Source organism: Sinocyclocheilus rhinocerous, unplaced genomic scaffold, assembly GCF_001515625.1.
Source record: "Sinocyclocheilus rhinocerous isolate Xijiao unplaced genomic scaffold, SAMN03320098_v1.1 scaffold1300, whole genome shotgun sequence".
NCBI lineage: Eukaryota > Metazoa > Chordata > Actinopteri > Cypriniformes > Cyprinidae > Sinocyclocheilus > Sinocyclocheilus rhinocerous.
The window spans coordinates 416,031-436,099 of NW_015666578.1; the positions used below are offsets into that span (position 1 = coordinate 416,031).

At 38.4% G+C, this 20,069-nt stretch overlaps 1 protein-coding gene across 1 annotated transcript; it reads right to left on the reverse strand.

Moving 5' to 3' along the window:
- Positions 1-1,408: 1,408 nt before the first annotated feature.
- Positions 1,409-19,943, reverse strand: LOC107732924 (transcription factor HIVEP3-like). Its single transcript, XM_016544363.1, has 6 exons — positions 16,031-19,943; positions 15,406-15,545; positions 9,632-9,807; positions 7,145-7,246; positions 4,807-5,462; positions 1,409-2,217 (listed from the first exon to the last, which is right to left on the reverse strand). The coding sequence occupies exons 1-6, from the start codon at positions 19,754-19,756 to the stop codon at positions 1,645-1,647; spliced, it is 5,373 nt and encodes a 1,790-aa protein (XP_016399849.1). The 5' UTR covers positions 19,757-19,943; the 3' UTR covers positions 1,409-1,644.
- Between the last annotated feature and the right edge of the window lie 126 nt (positions 19,944-20,069).

Genomic DNA, 20,069 nt, shown 5'->3' on the forward strand with positions numbered 1-20,069 from the left:
TTTTATTATTTCTCCTGCCTGTGGGCGGGCCAAAGAATCAAAGATCTAGAAGTTTGCATTGAACTGTGCTGATGTTTTCATGTCAATTACGTCATAAAAACCCAGACGAAGTTGTTTTGGCAGCTTAATAAATAAAAGCTGTTTTTGGACTCACAATGAGGTTTTGAGTTCTGAAACTTACAGGAAGTTTTTTTTTATGACCTCTTATATGTCAAAATTTGATTTCTTCATGACCCCTTGAAGTCGTTATTCAGTGAAAATCTTCCCTTCTGATGCAGCTCTCAAATATCATTATAGGGGTCATATGATGCTGCTAAAAAGAACATTATTTTGTGTATTTGGTGTAATGAAATGTGTTTATGCGGTTTAAAGTAAAAAAAAAACATTATTTTCCACATACTGTAACTTTATAGAACAGCCTTTGAGCACAGACCCATTGTATGCTACTCTGCAAGTTCAGGAAACAGTCCTCCATAAAATGCGTCACACAACGTCACACACGACGGGCTAGAGTGAGCAGTGGCCGGTGGGCTTGAGAACGGCGCGGCGGCGGATTCGACGAAGGAGCGGCTGGTGGGTTTGCGGCAACCACATGTGACGACCCCGGGCTGGACTCCGCTTCGTCCACGATGAAAGCCGATCCGGCGATCCACAGCGCGAAGTTGAAGTATTTCCTCAGCAACCAGCACGGATCAGCTCCAGGCATGACGAAGCAGATATCGTCCTCTTTTGGAAGACCAAAGAAAGTAGTTTCGCTTTCACAACGAACGGCTTCACGACATGGCAGCGGCAGCAACAATACTACAGCGAGAATAAACAAATATAGCGCGATGAAATGTCTTACATGTTGGACAACAGGTTCAGAACTTAACTTTTCAAGTAAGGGGCAATATTTGCCTTCTGGAAATTATTTCCATGTGCATATTAACTTTGTAATAACAATTTTTCTAATTACCCTATTAAATGTATCTGTTTTGTCTTTTATGCCAAATGTTCGAAGAAATTCAACAGACATGTGCCTGTTTTGCCTGGCTACACAGGCAAAACAAGCTTAAGAACCATTCATGAATTAGTTTATTGTTGTTTACGAAGTAGTTAGACTTGTGCCGGTATTCGGTAATGCGACATATCACGGTAATGAATATGCACGATATCTTGTAGTACTGCACTTTGTTGTTTATGATCAGAGTATTCGGCAAGAGGGCAAAATTCAGTCAGTGAATGCAAACACTGAACAAAACTCTGGCATTTTCAGCGGTGACTAATCTAAACGCCTCCGATTGGCCATTGCACTCATAAGCTCAACAGAAACGTGTTATTGGTTATGAGGCTCTAAGAAATCGGACGCAATATGAGCAGATCTAAACAAAATGCCAAAAACAACACTTTTCAGTCATTTACAGCCATAATATATTTAGTTTATTTGTGCAGGGGCAGTTTTTGCCCCCTTATCTTGAATTTGGGGGCATTTGTGTTCATTCGGCTGCATTTTGCCTCAATACCCAGTTAATTTCCGATCATGTTGACCACAAGCTTATTGTGCTGAAAGAGCAAAACTGAACATTGTGCCTAACATGCAGATTTGTAATGACACACGTGGGCATAAATAATGACAACATTTTCATTTTTGGCCGAACTTTTCCTTCAACACTTAGCATCCATGGATGTTCTTGAAGCGTCTACCGGCTGAGCTTTCTTGGGACTTGGAGAATGCTTTCTGTTGTTTCTTTGAGAGATACTCTTCCAGGTGGTCATGGGAACACTGGGAAGCTCCCTCTTTTTTGATACGAGCTCTGCCTGAACCACTGCCCGGATCTGCTCCTTGTCTTCATCGGAGGAAGCGTCGCTCTTAGAGCTCATCTCCACTGCAGGCTCCGTGAACACTATCAGCTGATTTCTGCGATGAGGAACTTCCCCTGCAGGACTCCCATCGGCCCCTTTCTTCTTCGTCAGCACGGTGACCGTCATCTGGGCCACGCTGTGGTTGAGAGGCGCGCTCCGGAGCAGCATATTGGAGCGTGGCTGCACCATCTGGATGCCGCCGATGGGAATGGTGAGGCTGAGGCTGGGAATCATCACCTGGGGCTGTGAGTGCAGGGGCAGGTGACTTAACACGCGCTGGCCTTCCCTGGGCTGCATGTTCCTGGAGAGACGCCCGTGTGCCGGAGGCCAAGACTGTGTCATGCTGCTCCGTCTCTGAGGACTGTGTGTTTTCTCCTTTGGAAGGAGCCAGAAATAAAAAAATTGAGTGAAATCACCAAGAGGTCAGTTGTATATTGTAGAGTGAGCACTAGTGCAGTCATCTTTATTCTAGGCAAAGGACGTTATTTCTAAACTGTGTGGTAAGTCTTGTTTTGCGGCTACAGCTAAAGATAGTCCTGGTTCATCCCAAATCTGTATTTCATACAGTAGATAGTAAACAGATGTGTATGTTTTTAAGTTCAGCCGTCATTTCATGGGTTAGTATCTAAGGTTTTGGCTTTAACTGGATGTAGAGACCGGCGGCCTGGCTTCTATTTCTAATAAAGGTGTGACACTAAAATAACACACGGTGTGCTTTTGGAATCAGGATATTTGTTTTGGATGTTTATCTTGGATATATTTGTCTGTCTTGTTTTCAGACTAATTACATTTTGTGCGCTAATAAAAACCATCTTTCTATAAGTGGACTTAAACTCAGACAAAGAAAGAAGCATCTACATATTTAGTTATCAAAACTAGAAACCCAGTTTACTCACTACTGACACATGGGTGAATGGTTGTTAAAAGAGATGGTAAGGGGTTACATGGTTCAGTCTAAGAAGCTACTGTAAATATATAAATGCTGAACTTATCTTTTCTGTTCATCCCCATAATTCTGTGGCGTGTTTCTTAAAATAGTGATCTGATCTTTCTGACATCAAAAAAGACTCTTGGATCACACGGTTCGAAACTCTGTTGTTACTGCTAACTAAAACTATTATTAAAATCATTTTTGCTAATTGAAATAAAGTTATAATGTTAGGTGATGTTAGATGAAAAACATTTAAAAAAAAAAATACGATTAGGAATGCTGCTTTAAATGAAATAAATATGTTCATGTTAGATTACTACAATTCAGTGGCGTAACTTTGCTTTGAAAAGTGGTGGGGACACCGCGCAACTCGTTTTGCTAGTTTTTTTATTTAATAACCTAATTTTTGGGGACTGGGTTTAGAGTCGGACAAACTTAATTTTTGCTTTTCAAAAATACATCGATGTACCAGGGGCGGCTCCAGAGAATTTTGAACGCAGGTGCTGAGTGACAGAGGGAGCTGGGCAATTCAGCGCTCCAGACTCATTCTTCCCACTGGTCGCTCTTTTGCGATTAACTTTCTCAGTTGGTTGCACGAGCACGGTTTTTTATTTTTTATTTTTTATTATTATTATTTTTTTTGTGCTACAACATGCTATTAATCAATGCATGCTGATGAACTTTTATCGTAGTTTATAGTTATATGGAAACGAAAGTAGTTAACATTCAACCCGTTCTTTTTCATCAGTAGTATTATTTGTGATTTGAATTTTGTGAATGGGAGTTCCTCTTTTGCCATGTATATATATATACATATACACACACACACACACACACTTTGGACCAACTAAAAAATACAATTTGTTATAACTAAGTTTATCAGTTTTACTCACATTACATTTATGGTTTGGTGCAAATTTTTTGTAGCTTTTGGCTTTTAATTTTTATTTAATATTAATCTTTTCCTAAAGAATTTTTTTTTTTTTAATACAAAGTAAAAGGATCATTTATTATAAGGACAATATATCAATATATTTTCTTTAGACTTCAGCCAAAATGTTACTTAATGTAGGTCAATAAAATACATTTTTTAAGAATAATTTTATAATATGCTATAATTTAAAAAGTAGAATTTTCACTTCAGATAAAACTAAAAACGTTTTGATAGACAACATTTAATGTAGTTTAATAACTGTAAATAAGACCATTTAAAAAGACCTTAATGCTTACTGTAATGTCTTCTTAAAATATGCATCACATTTCATGCTAAAAAGTGATGTACTAAAATAATAATAATAATCAAACCATTTGTGTTTTGCACATCAACACTCTGGTGTCAAGCAAAAATACTATTTAAACAAAACTGTTTATTTATTTATTTATTTATTTATCTTCTCTATGGGGAGTGTTATTTTCTTTTAAACAAACTGAACAAAACAGGTTTAAACTGGAAACCACTATTTCAGATTAGACCAATATAAGAATAAACGTTAAATAAATGATACGGTCGTTTCACTTTTATATGTGGTGGTTTAAAGAGATACATTTCTCATTCAGTCTTTTATCAGTGTTTCATCATGGTTACTTGGCACAGAAACCATGTATGCCAGAAAAAAAATAAAAATAAATCCAGTTCCACTTTATATTAAGTGGCCTTAACAACTATGTACTTACATTTAAATTAATAATTTGGTACAATGCACTTATTGTGTGCATACATGTTTTTACATTGTACTTATATTTTAAAAAATACCTGCATGTAATTACATCTGTATTTAATTTCTGTAATTACATTTATAATTACACAGTTGACCCATCCCTTACACCTTAACCCACCCTTAAACCTACCCATACCAACAAACCTGTCCCTAACCTTACCCATATCCCACCTCAATAGCAGCAAAAGTGTTTTGCAATAAAATATGAACACAATAAGTACATTGTACTTCTTTTCTGATGTAAGTACATAGTAGTTAAGGCCACTTAATATAAAGTGGGACCAAAAATCCTATACCATTCAGTCAGACACTCACCGGTTTGGTCTTGAGGTCTGGTCTGTTGGGAGAGGCTTTTGTTGAGTCTCTGGATCTTTCAGCTTGGTACTGAACAGTCACACTGGCCCCGACACTCAATGCAAGTGGACAACTGGAAGACGAAGGTTGTATGGGGGACAGGGCTCTAATGGGGGACACACGTCTCTCTGGGAACGATGAGACTGGGCGGTTTGAAGGAGACAAAGAGGACAGACAGGACGATGGAGAGGGACAGCGTAGAGGGGACAAGTCTCGTCCAGGAGACTGTGGTAAAGCGGGGGACATTTGCAGGCCAGGAGACAGGCTGCGGATGGGGGACGAGCACTTCCCTACAGCGGGTTCAAGGTGCGGAAGGGTTACGATAGACTTGGTGGTCTTAGGAGAGGCAGCTTCTCCATAGTGGCTCGGTTTCCGGGGGCTCATGCTGACTGGCGCTTTGGGATGCTGCTCCCAGCCTGGGTTTGACAGGCCTGAGACGTCACAGGAGCCAGGAGTATCTCTGGAGAGAGACGGTGTCTTAGATGACGAGGAGGAGCACGAAGCTTGCTCATCACCTTCGTCATTATCATCGGGCTCGTCCACATCTGTCTCCTCTGCATCTGAGAACTGATGCTCCTCTATCTGCTCCGTCTCGAGGAGATGCTTATCACCGTCACCTACAGCACAAGACGGTCATTCTCTCAGCATTCATTAGGCACAAATAATTACACAAAAAAAGACTCAATAAAAATCATGCCCCCTGACCATATGATAAAAAAAATCCACATGCCACAGTAATCCATTGCATCCACAAATACTGCTATATGCAATTATTTGCAATTAATCTGATTAATTATATTACGTATCATATATATTTTTTTAAGTAAAACTGAGAGTGAAAGTTTTAATGCTTTCAATTAACAGAACTATGAAAAGAAGTTAATACTAAGTAACTGACAATACAGACAGAATGTGTCTGAAATCATGTACATTATATATAATGTATCCATTATCGTTTAATGTATCCTTGTGGTATAATATTAATTTTAATTGTATATATTAATCAAATTAATCGGTAACACTTTACAACAAGGTTCACTAGTTAACTACTTTAAGCATGAACACTACTTCTACAGCATTTATTAATCTTAGCTAATGTTAATTTCAACATTTACTAATGCGTTATTAAAATCTAAAGTTGTGCTTGGTAACATTAGTTAATGCACTGTTCTTGAGCATTTCTTGAGTATCGAATCCGCATACTACAATTATTTCTGAAGGATCATGTGACATCTGAAAACATTCAGAAAACAGTTACTTTAAATTGTAGTTATATATTCAGAATATTACTGTTTTTACTGTATTTTTAATCAAATAAATGTGGCTTTGGTGAGCTTAACTATAACTGGTAACACTGGTACAATAAGGTTCCATTAGTTAATGTTAGTTAACACGAAAAAACAATGAACAATACATTTATTACAGTATTTATTAATCTTAAAACTATGAACAATACATTTATTACAGTATTTATTAATCTTTGTTAATGCTAGTTACTGAAAATACAGTCATTCATTATTAGTTCATGTTAATTCACAGTGCATTAACTAATATTACCAAGCACAACTTTTGATTTTAATAATGCATTAGTAAATGTTTAAATTAACATTAGATTATTAATGGTAGTTAATGAAAATACAGTTGTTCATTATTAGTTCATGTTAATTCATAGTGCATTAACTAATGTTACCAAGCACAGCTTTTGATTTTAATAATGCATTAGCAAATGTTGAAATTAACATTAGATTAATACATGCTGTAGAAGTATTGTTCATAGTTCATGTTAACTAAAGTAGTTAACTAATGTTAACAAATGAACCTTATTGTAAAGTGTTACCCTATAACTACACACACACACACACACTTACACTCTCACACACACACACTCACACACTCACACACACACACACACTCACACACTCACACACACACTCACACACACACACACACTCACACACTCACACACACACTCACACACACACACACACTCACACACTCACACACACACTCACACACACACACACACTCACACACTCACACACACACTCACACACACACACACACTCACACACTCACACACACACTCACACACACACACACACTCACACACTCACACACACACTCACACACACACACACACTCACACACTCACACACACACTCACACACACACACACACTCACACACTCACACACACACTCACACACACACACACACTCACACACACACACACTCTCTCACACACACACACACACACACACACACACACAAAAGTTCCTCAAAATGCTTTTCTTTCTCACCTCCTTCATCTGTTTCAAGCTCACACTGGACTGGTCCTGGAGCAGTTCCCTCTGGACACCTCTTCCCATGAGCCTTTGACTTCATATGTTTAGTTAGATTCCCTGAGGAAAGCAGTTTCAACATGGGAACACAAAAGAAAATAAGAAGTGTATTTATATCATGTGCATCCCGGTGAGATTACAGGTGTAGACTTCACCATGTGCATATAAGAAAACATCTGATAGATCTAGTGATTATAACATCTGTTATACAATAAAACCCCTATCTTTCTTGTGTTTACAACATTTCTGACTAAAACAGAAAGGTAGAGCGCATATTGTTGTGTTTGTCCTTTTCGTAAATTAGTTTACAAAAAATTAAGAATTGAGAAGAAACACATTGAATTAAATGTGACATTTTGAAGCAAAAAGAGTGAAACAGTATTTTCTTGTAAAACATACTTCAATAATCTTTATTTACAACTTAAATCATTTTTACAGTGTACTGCTAGTCCGGGGCAGTGGTGGACAGGAAGTATTTTTATTTCGTTACAATAGGGGAGACTGGGGCAATTGTAAAATTTTTTACTTTTTCTTTCATAACTCACAGACTACTTGAAATACACTAGTCATCTTTTAATACAAGAAACAAATACAGGTGCACTAATTAATAATACAATTGATATATTTTCACTAATAAGGACAAAGACTATAATATTAAATTAAATGCATGAAGTCAGAGTGTTACATTTGCCTCATGGTGTTTGGGGGCAATTGTAACACTGAAAAATAAGTCATACTGACCCACTATATATCAAATAAAAACCTACCGCAAAATAATCACTTTACTGCTGTAGTATCTCATAATGTTACCTAAGTTTTAATTTAATTTTTTTTGTATATGGTTCAACTTCTTTTAGATGTCAGGCATCATTTGAATTCAAAAAGCAATTGTTACAATTTCCGCCGATGTTGCAGCCATGATAAAATCTCGTATGCTAGCTAGCCACATCTATATTAGCATAGGTTGTTCATGTTAATTTTTTATCAATAAACTAGAGAAAAAATTTATGTAAGTTTAAATTCGCAGTCATCTAAACCTTAGACAGCAGAAGAAAAATACTACACATCCAAAAAGTAACTTTCATACCTCAAAATCAGTATTTTGTTAAAAACCTCTGCTGAGGTGAAATGATTGTGCTCCTTTTTCACAGGTAAAGAGAGAATCCTACTGAGCATGTGCAGATTAAGTGTCTTGTTTCTGATTTGAGGAATTGAGTGTGTTACAATTGCCCCGGTCTCCCGTACTTAAAGGGTTAGTTCACCCAAAAAATGAAAATTCTGTCATTAATTACTCACCCTCGTGTTGTTCCAAACCCGTAAGACCTTCGTTCATCTTCGGAACACAAATTAAGATATTTTTGATGAAATCTGAGGGCTCTCTGACCCTCCCATAGACAGCAAGGTAACTACCACGTTCAAGGTCCAGAAAAGTACCAAGATGATCGGCAAAGTAGTGAGCGTGTGGTGGCGCCGGCACTGACCCAGATCCGGCGTAATGACGTCACAACTTTACAGTTGAACCACGCTCGCGTCATGATACTGTCGTGATCGCGCGTCCACAAGTGACGCAGTAGTCGTTATTTTTGTTTTCTTTGCACAAAAAAGTATTCTCGTAGCTTCGTAACTTTACAGCTGACCCACTGATGTCACACGGACTACTTTGTCTATTATCTTGGTACTTTTCTGGACCTTGAACGTGGTAGTTACCTTGCTGTCTATGGGAGGGTCAGAGAGCCCACATATTTCATCAAAAATATCTTAAATTGTGTTCCGAAGATGAACGAAGGTCTTACGGGTTTGGAACAACACGAGGGTGAGTAATTAATGACAGAATTTTCATTTTTGGGTGAACTAACCCTTTAAGTAAATTTTTTTCAAGTATTTGCACTTTGAGTATCTTTATTTTGAGAAACATTTACTTTTACTTCACTACATTCCAAAGCGAAAATATCATAGTTTTTACTCCACTACATTTCTTAAAAACATGTCGTTCCTCGTTATTTTGGAGAAATCGTCACCCGCTCCGAGACACGACAGCGCTGTCCGATTATTTTCAATAAACCTGTTTAATCGGTTTGCAAATCGCACTGAACAATTCATTCATGCATTGCAGCTGTTCTCCAGTCAACAACTCACTGATTCAAATGATTCAGTCAGAGTGAGTCTCCAGTTAACAAATTACTGAATTCACAAGAACGGGAGCATGCGTGACTGATGGCGCGAAAAGTAAGTTACTAATGTTGATTTTTAGGATTTATTTCTGTAAATGAAAATCATATAGTCTTTTAGTTGTGCACTAACATACATAGAAGGGCTTTTAGAAGATTGTATTGACTTTTAATCTAATTAATAAATGTCTATTAATAATATTACAAAAATTTTATACGGGCAGATATGGACTAAAATTCACAAATCTCCATTCCTCAGCTGTGCAGCATTCAGTACCTTTGGTTTTGAAGGCGAAGTTACAGTGCTGGCAGACGTACGGCCGAGCGTCCGTGTGCAGCCGTATGTGTTTGCGCAGCATGCTGGGTTTCTTACAGCGTATTCCACACTCTTCACATACATATCTGCCCCTCCCGCGGCCGCGGACATACACATACTCCTCACTCGACCTGTAGCTGGAAAACACAACATAACAGCTGAAAGAACACGCTGTGTGAACCTTCCCTGACCGATAACAGATGAACTACTAAAGGGTAGGACTACAGATAACCCAGAAATGTCTTTCTTTCATGGAAGGGAATAGAAATCATGGAGAATGGCAGGAGTAGTTATCATAATGGGGACTGGGGCTGTTAAACTTTAACAATGACAAAACAAGCATCACAGAAGTGTCAGAAACTTAGTAGTAATGTACCGAAAGGAAAAATCTTGGCCAAAGCTAAAAATTCTGGACACACTGGGCTGAAATCAAAACACAAATTTTGAATTACAGATATTGTTTAGAATAACTGAACAAGTTTTATTAATTAAGACGTCAGATGTCATCGTTTCTTGCATGTCTTCTTGTGAGATCAGTGTATAATCATTGATGACAAACTTGACGCATTGCATTGAGATTCGAGACATATGGCGGAGGGGAAATTTATTTCCTCAAACAAAGCTATCTTATGGCGTCGCAAAGATTTGGAATATATCATACAAGCTACATGGACTACTTTTGTCATTTTTGGAGCTTGACAGTTCTCAAAACAGCACTCTGAAAGCCTTCTGAACCATTCTGAGAAAGAACACTTTAGCATACTTCTTAAAAGAGTACTTGTTATACAAATAATATACTTAAGTGTGAACTAAATGTAATATTTTCAGACACTTTATTGCATGTTAATTGCAATTGTATTATAACTGTATTATAGTCTAATTGTATAAAAATTCAATTAGCTAGCCTAAAGTGGGACTTCTTTATATGTAACTTCATAACTACTTCTACTATCTTTGAAATATGGTTAAAGTGTACTACTGAATGTACTGACAAGCATTTATGGAAACTAAAATGTCATTTCTAATGAAACTTGTGTGTGTCATGTATTTAAATATATCTGTAAATAAAGATTTGTAATGGAGAATTTGCAATTAAGTGCATTATACAGATTTTTTACTTTAAATGTAATATCAACACACTACAGTTAAAGCTATACTCAAGTACATGTGCTTTAGTATGTTAGTCTACACAAAATAAGTGTACTTCTTTAAAGGTTGACAAAAGATTATTAAAACATTCTTTTAAAATGTACTTTAAAATAAAGCTTTTAATTTGACATTATTATAAAGGGCGCTTTTTAAAAATGTACTTAAGTGTGTTAAGAAACAGTCATGAAAGTGCACTTAAGTGCTTTTTCATTCATTAAAATTGTTACCTGCAAGTAGAGTTTTTTGTGTTTTTTTTAAAAACTGTAATTTTGTAAGATCTGAAGTACAATACAAGTGCACGTTCAATAATTAAGCACACTTATTTTTGTATTTCAAGTGATTACATGTGGGTTTGGTGATTAAATAATTTTTAAAAATGTACTTAAGTGTGTTAAGAAACAGTCATGATAGTGCACTTAAGTGCTTTTTCATTCATTCAAATTGTTACCTGCAAGTAAAGTTTTTTTTTTGTTTGTTTGTTTTTTTAAACTGTACTTTTGTAAGATCTGAAGTACAATACAAGTGCACATTCAATAATTAAGCACACTTATTTTTGTATTTCAAGTGATTACATGTGGGTTTGGTGATTAAATTATGACAGATGCTGAATTCATAACCACATACTATACTACTCTTACTATTTGTACCATATCTTTCTCTGGCAGGAATAGTAAGAGTAGTATGCTAGTATGCAGTTCCGAATTCAGCAAATATTTTCAACGTTTTGCGTGAACTAACCCTTTAACTGGCCGAAATGAGTGCAACAAAAAGGTGAATCATATCAGCAATACTAGTAATATTTATTCTATGTTAAACAAACAGAATGGAACAGAAAACAACACTTGTAGGTTGACATTGAAACTGGAAGTTCTCAACATCACCTCTAGGTTAATTAAAATAGCAGCGAAGCATAGCCTCTGGGCTGGAATACGCTTGGCACAGTCCCTCTTTCAGACACCACGAGTGCATATATATCCATATACACCCCCTCCGCCTACCCACAGACACACACGGGTAGTCTGGCTGGGTATCCACCCTATTTGTGTCCAGAAAGTCCCAAAACGGGGCCTCCACTTGACCTCAAACAAAGCGCCATTTATAATGTCAAGAACTAGGGCCCCCCTCCCTTTACCACCACCCCGGCTCAAACATGGGGTTCTTGCAATGCCGCTCTGTGCCCAGAGTCCGGGCATCTGTGCCAATCCAAACAGCTGAGAGGGGGGGAACCCTGGACCCGACCCGATGCTCATAACCAACAACATGAGTACAAATCAAGAACTGTGTGCCAGCTTTCTTAAAAATAACAGCCATAATAGAGTTCAAATTTGAGCGGTTTAGTGTTTTAGTTTTAGGCCATGCAGCTATTTAATTTGTGGTTGTATACAATATTTTCCCAAAGTAACAGACTACTGTTCTTCACACAGTAAAATGAAATTAATGTGATCCAATAACATACCTTTCAAAAGTTTGGGATCAGTAAGAATTTAATGCTTTTTAAAGTCTCTTATGCTCATCAAGGCTGCATTTATTTGATCAAAAATACAGTAAAACAGTAATATTGTGAAGTATTATTACAATTCTATTTTAATATGTTCAAATGTAATTTATTGCTGTGATGCAAAGCTGAATTTTCAGCATCATTACTCCAGTCTTCAGTGTCACATGATCCTTCAGAAATCATTCTGATATGCTGATTTATTATCAGTGTTGAAAACAGGTGTGCTCATTTTTTTCAGGAATCTTCAAAGAATAAAAGTTTAAAATAGCATTTATTCAAAATAGAAATCTTTTGTAAGAATATACACCACTGGTAAAAAATTTAGGGTCAGCACTTTTTTTTTTTTTTTGGAAATTGATAAAAAGTGATAGTAAAAACTACTAAAAGCCACTCTCTCATTAACGCGCATTCAACAGTTAGCGGAAACTAGAGATTATGGTTTATAAAGTTTTAAATATGGATATTTTTCTTACACAAACGCATTGATTTGCTTCAGGAGGCCTTTATTAACCCCCCGGAGCCTGTGGAGCACTTTTTTATTATGGATTGGCGGAGTTTATTGGGCTTCTATTGGACTATTGAATATCACTCATTCACTGCCATTATAAAGCTTGGAAGAGCCAGGACATTTTTTAATATAACTCCGATTGTATTCGTCTGAAAGAAGAAAGTCATATACACCTAGGATAGCTTGAGGGTGAGTAAATCATGGGGTAATTTTCATTTTTGGGTGAAATATCCTTTTAAGAGTTGATAAATTGTGCAGAAACCACGTAATTAACCTCCACCTGAAACGCTGACTAACTTCATTTTCTAAACTTTCACGCAAAATCACTCCCCTCGTACATCAAGTTAAACCTCAGAGCTTCCATTTTAAGATTCACAAACCACCTAACTTCAGTCTTTTAATTCTGAAGGGACAGAAATGTGTCCTAAACTCGGTTTTAACGGATTTAAAAAGTATCATTATACGTGAATATTTTATTTTTAAAACCAGAAGCATAACATCATATCCTGTTCCTGTTCTATCTATCATATCCTGTTCCTATATTCTAATATAATATAAATATATTTTTAAATTCTAATATTTTTAAAGTATAATATAAACATGGCTAACCACAATGTTCTGTGCAGTGAATTATTGACATTTTACTTTTGTACTTCAAACAGGAATGGTACTGTTTGGTTGCCACTTAGAAACTGGATATTGAAGCAAATCCAGTTGAAAACCACTGCCGTAAATCTCTTAGATATTGGTTTTTCATTCATATAAAAACACCTCAAAATGTGAGTTTACTGCATCTTGGCCATCTCCATATGCCTTCAGCTCAATGACCAAAATCATTGATGCAGTATGGTGTAAATGGGACTCTGTGGGGTTCCACAGGAAGTGACCGCCAGGCTAGGTAGTTTCCTGGCTCGGGCTGTGTAACAGACGGTCCGTGTTGGCTCTGACAACCAACCGATCTCCTGCAGCGGGGCAAGAACAACACTGCTCAAAATACTGACAAACTGGTGACAGAAAGCCACCATACTTACAGCATGAGCAGGGTGTACAGTGCAGGAACTACGACAGAAATAAAAGACTCTAGCTTTCAGATGGATGAGGAGAAGAGAAACACCACAGCTGCTGCATCTATGTCAGTATTAAAAGCCAGATTTGAATTAAAATTGACACCTGCTTGCAAGGTATCAAAAATAAATTTTTGTTTTTTTGTTTTTTTTCTCTCTAAATGAAATGGTGTATCTATGGAAGTGTGTTTACGCCACTGTATAAAAAATAAAAAAAAACGCCACTGTATAAAAAAAAAGGAAATTGCAACATTTTATCTCATAATTCGGACTTTTTACTTGCAGTTGCGAGTTTACATCTCCCAAGTCTGACTTTATTTCTCAGAACTGCGACTTTTTTTTCTCACAATTGCGAGTTTGTATTTTGCAATTTCTTCTTTTTTCTCACAACTGTGAGTTTACATCTTGCAGTTCTGACTTTATAACTCACAATTTGCAAGAAAAAAATTCAGAATTGCAAGATATAAACTCGCAATTGTGAGGGAAAAAAACTCAAGAATTGTGAGAAAGAAAGGTGTAATTCAATGAATTGCAGGGAAATGGGCTTCCATATATGTCAGAGTTGGCCTTGTTGTTTTCATGATGAATCGCAAATTAGTATGCAAATATTTCAGTGACATTATCACTTGGTTTCATTATGTATGGCCGAATAAGCCTAACTTTAGTATTACATTTTGCAAGTACAATGTTTACAAAAAGCAAAAACAGACAGCACATAGATAGCATACATGAGGATTATGTATCTACAAAAAGTTTGAATCGAGGTTTGCTGAATTGCTTACAGAAAATTGTGAAAAAAGCAACAAAATATGTATTCATATACAATGCTGCCTTGCAAACACTGTAACTAAGATATATTGCAATCATCTACGGCCACATCCACACGAAGCCAGAGCTTTCCCTATCCGATCATTTTTGTTTCTTCGTTCTAAAAAAAAATTCCGTAAACATGGCGTCGTCTCAAGAAATATCTGCGTACACATGAAACCATTCAAAACCGACTCAAAACGATGTAGTATACATGCCAGACCAGTATGTGGCGCTGTAAGTCTGCCACAGAGATACACTATAAACAGAGAAGAAGACATAAACCTTGCATTTTTACTTTAGTAATTTTTGATTGTGCTTCAGTAAAGTTAATAAGCTCGGTAGCTTCTGCAGCACGAACACAAGCATGTAGTCCGCCATTGTTGTTGTTGTTGCTGTTACGTGACGTAGCGCTGTCTGACTAGGGTCTAGATGTGGGGTGATGACATCATCGTTTCACAAAATATACGGATTGGCTGTAAACACGAAAACGCAAGGTTGTGTTTTTTTAGATTTATCCACTCTGGGACTCGGTTTCAAAAAATAGCGGTTTCAGGCTCCCAAAACGCCGGATCCATCTGAACGAAACGCAGATACGATACAAAATGTTTACGTATACAGCTAAACGCGTCTCCGTGTGGACGGGCTCTACACCATCACACCTTTACACACTGCATTTGTACAAGTGTTATATATTAGTATGACTTACCCTCCTTCACAAATCTGAACCCGTGAGCTGTATTTGGAGGTAGATAGTTGATCCTCCTTCTCCTCTGTTGTTTTCTTTTCTACCTCTTTCAACTCAGCTTGCTGGGCTTCTTTCGTTTCTGTGCACTGAGTGGCATGTACCTACACTCGAGAGAGACACGGGCAAGTTCACCAACCCTATTCCGGGTGCCCAGGGAGACAGAGATGGGGGGAAGTCTCATTCAACATTTTCCAGATAGCATTAGAACTGATTTACTTTTACGTTGTCATGTCAAGTGTAAGTTAAAAAAAAACAAATACAAAAGACAAAAAGACTGGAATGTGGACTGATTAGATTAAAATACCTTTTAAATGACTAAAACACTCATATATATTTAAAAATACTGAGCTAAACAAACATAAGCTCCCAAGTTAATAAAATTAATGTCATCTAGCATATCAGTCATTCTTCCTGTTAGAAAATCAAGTTTAAAATGGTCAAGCTGTTTTGAGAACATGGTAGCTGGTTAAACAACTAATGACCAGCTTTGAGCAGCTAGGAACTAGCAACCATGTTCCAAAACACAGCTGCAAATGTAAGAATTTTCATGCATTGACTAGATAAATTCAAGAGTTGTTACATTTACCTCAGTCGTGTTAGGCTTTTGGGAGTCAGGTGTTTCTTGCTTCCTGTCAAGAGAGGGTGACATGTCTGCCATGGTGTAGATAAGTGCTGCATGTCTCTGCCTGCAGTGCAACAGGGCTAGCATGTCCTTGCTTGTCAGGCCAGGAGGGTATGGGTTGCAGGTACTTGTACACCATGAGGAATAGACTGAGTTTTGTTGTTCACTCTGTATGGATGGATTGGGCTTTATGTAGTTTAGATAGCACCAGCTAAAATTAACGTTAGTGTTAAGAGTCGGAAATGATGGTTCTTTGTGTTCTATAGGGAAGATGACACTTTGCTCATCAAGTCTTTCTTCCTTCTTGCATTCGATCAAAACTTTATCATTTCCACTTTCATTTTCCTGACTGTCCATCTCCTCTTTCACTCGTTTTTGTTGTTGCTCACTTTCTGGGCTGAGCTCCTCACTGCTTCTGGGGGACAGCACACGTTTGGTTGCGCCAGCACTTACTGATTTAGGTCCATCAGATATTGGTTGTTGGTCCATGATTTCAAACCTTGAGGCCACTGCAACTGAACTGACTCCAGAGCAGCAAGGATCCTGAGGACTTGAGGCAAATGTTTGTGAAACTGTAGTATAAATGGAGCCTGCATAATGTGGAAGATGTGAATTAAGTCGGACTGGAATTCTCTGGGCTGGTAAAGGTCTCAGTAGTTCTGGGTTTGAAGTAACATCAAAACCAATATTCTGATGGTGACAATGAGTGAGGTATGGTTGATTGACCCTTGTATCAGAATTCACCAATTCATTCTCCACTGGAATTTCAAGCTTGAGTCCTGTCGACATTGAAGAATAATGAGCTCTGGCAGCACCTGATGCACAAAGCAGACTTCCCAATACTGAGGGCTGGTCAGTATGAAACTGCTGGGTATTTTCTGATAAAACATGCTGTGATTGCATGATCTGCTTCTCACCAAATGAGTGAATAGTATTGCTTAACATCACACGATGGGTGGTGTTTGGGCTGTAGGAGGTGCCTGGGCTATAGCTGGGTGATGTGTTAGTCCTTTTAGTTGGAGAACTGGTGTTGAAGACTTTAGAAGATTGGTCTTCCTCCGCAGGTTCCCTCACTGCACTATGCCTCATTAGAAGGCATTTCCGCCGTTCTCTCCATCCTGCAGGGGTTCGATCTGGAGACAAACTACTGTAGTCAAATGACTTGCTGCGAGTTTCCGTAATAAGGTTAGCATGTTGAGGAACATAGGGTGCCTGCTCAGATGCAGAGCGCCTCATTTCTCGGTGAGAATTTGTAGGAATTGTTAAAGTATGAGTGGCTCTTGATCTCCTAGTTGGTGTCGTATCTGCATCACCTTTGCACGCCTCTTCAAATGATGTTGATCGACTCGAGGTATGAGTCACACAACTGTCTTGACTTGGGCTGTGAGGCAGGGACATTGATTCAAAGCTTGAGTCCCCTGATGACTGGGCAGCTTCTGCGAGACGAAGACGTTTCTTTTTAGGCGGTAACTTCTCAATTGGAAGTTGGGCCAAAGTTGGACTTCTTTGGGGCCATTGGAACTCACTGACCTTTTCAATTTCCTTCATTTTAGGAACAGTTGGAGGGGATGATACTGCTATGGTGTTGGTGTTTGAATCTTCAGTGACCAAGATTTCTGGCACTTGGACATTGTGTTGGCGTACAAGTTTACGGAAGGAAGGCTTAGTTGCCTGCTGCTTTGATTGTGAGTAAGGAGAACAGTGAGAGACATCATGAGAGTGTGAGACCTCATCTGGTCCAGAGGTTTTTAAAGCACTATCATGTTTCTCAAATGAACTAGTATGCTGTATGACAGATATTCCTTTCAAAGCACCTTCTGTACCATGTTCTTGACCCAATTCAGTGGTCCCTTTAATAGGCTGTTCACAAGATGGTGTAGATCCTTTCAGTGGTATATAAGAAACAGAGGGTAAATTAGGATCTTCAAGTTCAATACTTTCTTCTTTCCTTCTTTTTCTAAATGCAAAAGCACCAGGACGATTTGTGTGTGTTCTTGTGGGCTCTTCCTCTTGACAGACTTGACTTTCAGTTTGTTGAGAAATGTGAACCGTGCAGCAGTATTGTTTGTGTGTTTGATATCTCTCCCTGTCGTTAAAAACTATTCCACATGCATCACACTCAAATGACTCTTGTTTCTGGCTGGGATCTGGCACTGAGGGATGAAATGGTGATCTGGAATAGGATTGTTCCTCCATGGTCATTTCAGCACCAATGGGCAATTCAATGGCAGGCTGTCGTCTTAGCATACCATGACGCCGATTCTGAACTGACTGCTGGTCATCAAAGGATTGGCTAAGGCGAAGGCTACGAGACGTTTCAGACACATCACTAACACCTGCATCTGAGGGCATAGAGTGACTTCTTAGAAGAGGAGCAGTGGTGGTTGGGTCAGCTTGCTGGATACTAAGAGAATGGTGCTGAAATTTCTCACAAGGTACACCAAGAGTAATAGAACCACTGCTCTTTGCACTCAAATCTAATTCTTTTGGACTGTGAAGAAAGGACTCTTTAGAAGAGGTTGGCTTCACTTCTGTGCTGCTTTTCCTAGAAAGTGAGAACCTTCTGGGTTTGACACTGTCAATCTTACTGGTGTCTACCACAGCCTCATTAATGGTGATGAGTTTAGTTATGTGGTCAATAACTTGCTTTTTAGGCACAGTGAATGGAATTCTTTTCCCTTCTTGCCCAGCAGGATTGTCATACTGTTCACGAGCAGTCCTTTGTAAATGACCAAGGCGACCAAACTTTCCAAGGATGACCTCTGCATAGCTTTTGGCACTTGTGTTTGGTGGACTATCTTGAGAGACTTCTGTGCTCTCAGATCGAGAGAAATAGCCAGACTCTGTGCTACCTTTGCTATTTAGACCAAACGACGAGGATGCTTCATCAGATGATCCTATAGGTGTTCGTCTTCCTCTGCTAAGTCTCATTGCAAGTCTCTTTTTAACTGCATGGGAGTCTTCTATACCTTGTAACTGTCCCTCAGAGCCCTTTTCTGTGACATTTGACTTTTCAATGGACATTGTTTGTTTTTCTAAAAAGGAAGATGGTTGGCTTTCTTCATCTGATTCTGTAAGTGGCTCCTCTGAACAACTTATACCTGGTCCCTCCGTTTCTGCAGTCAGACCAGCTTTCACCCTATGAGTGTGGGACTTTCTGTGTTTGTAAAGATTACTTTTAGTCTTGAAGGAGAACCCACATGGTGCACAGGGGTAAGGTCTCTCTCCAGTGTGGGATCGAATATGTTTCTGAAGCACACTGGGCTTAGCACAAGCACGACCACAGTATGAGCACACATACTTTCCGGGTTTTTGAGGTTTACGCTCACGTTTCTGGCTAGGTGTACCTTCGAGGGCCTCATCCGTGGAACATGATGGTGCAGCTCCAGATGGCATTTCACTAGGCTGCCTCATGTTAGTGTCAAGACATTCAGAACTTCTCGGTGACGTTCCGTCTTCAACAGTCTCTGTCTCCTGAGCAGTTTTCCTCTGCAATCTGAGACGTTTTCTCTCAATATTGAGATGCTGTTGTTTTTGCTGTTGTGCATGCTGCTGCTGGGTGACAACCTTGTTCTGTTCATGATACTGTGGGACTGAATGTGGCTGGGGGCTGTCCGCTGGAGTCTCATTCTGCTTTTCTAAACCTCCAGATTGCTCCCCTGTGGTCAACTGGCTATGCAAGGCCTCCATAAAATGAGATGAAAGTTTGAGTTACTGTTTATTCCAGACTGTATGAATGATCAATTCATTTATGACCATTCAGAGCATCGCATAATATTTTGTTCCATACAGCATATGCATTGATTGTACAGTTCTGGAGCATTCTGTAAACATTATTGCTTAATGTGAGAAGAGCTTCTTCAAATGAATTATATGATACACTACAAAAAAATTTTTTTCAGTTTTTCAGTTAGAGGAAATTCTGCCTCTTCTGTTTCTTGTTCTTTCTTGTCCTTGGAAATCCATGGCAATTATGCTTTTCCATGAATGCTCTCAAGTTGCC

What these genes read in the sequence shown, in the direction of transcription:
- LOC107732924 (XM_016544363.1), bottom strand. Translation starts at nt 19,756, where the DNA reads ATGGAGGCCTTGCATAGCCAGTTGACCACAGGGGAGCAATCTGGAGGT. An exon ending in GTTCAGATTTGTGAAGGAGG is followed by an intron (nt 9,808 to 15,405) that starts GTAAGTCATACT and finishes TGTGTTTTCCAG; the next exon opens with CTACAGGTCGAGTGAGGAGT. An exon ending in CTTCGCCTTCAAAACCAAAG is followed by an intron (nt 7,247 to 9,631) that starts GTACTGAATGCT and finishes TGCTTTCCTCAG; the next exon opens with GGAATCTAACTAAACATATG.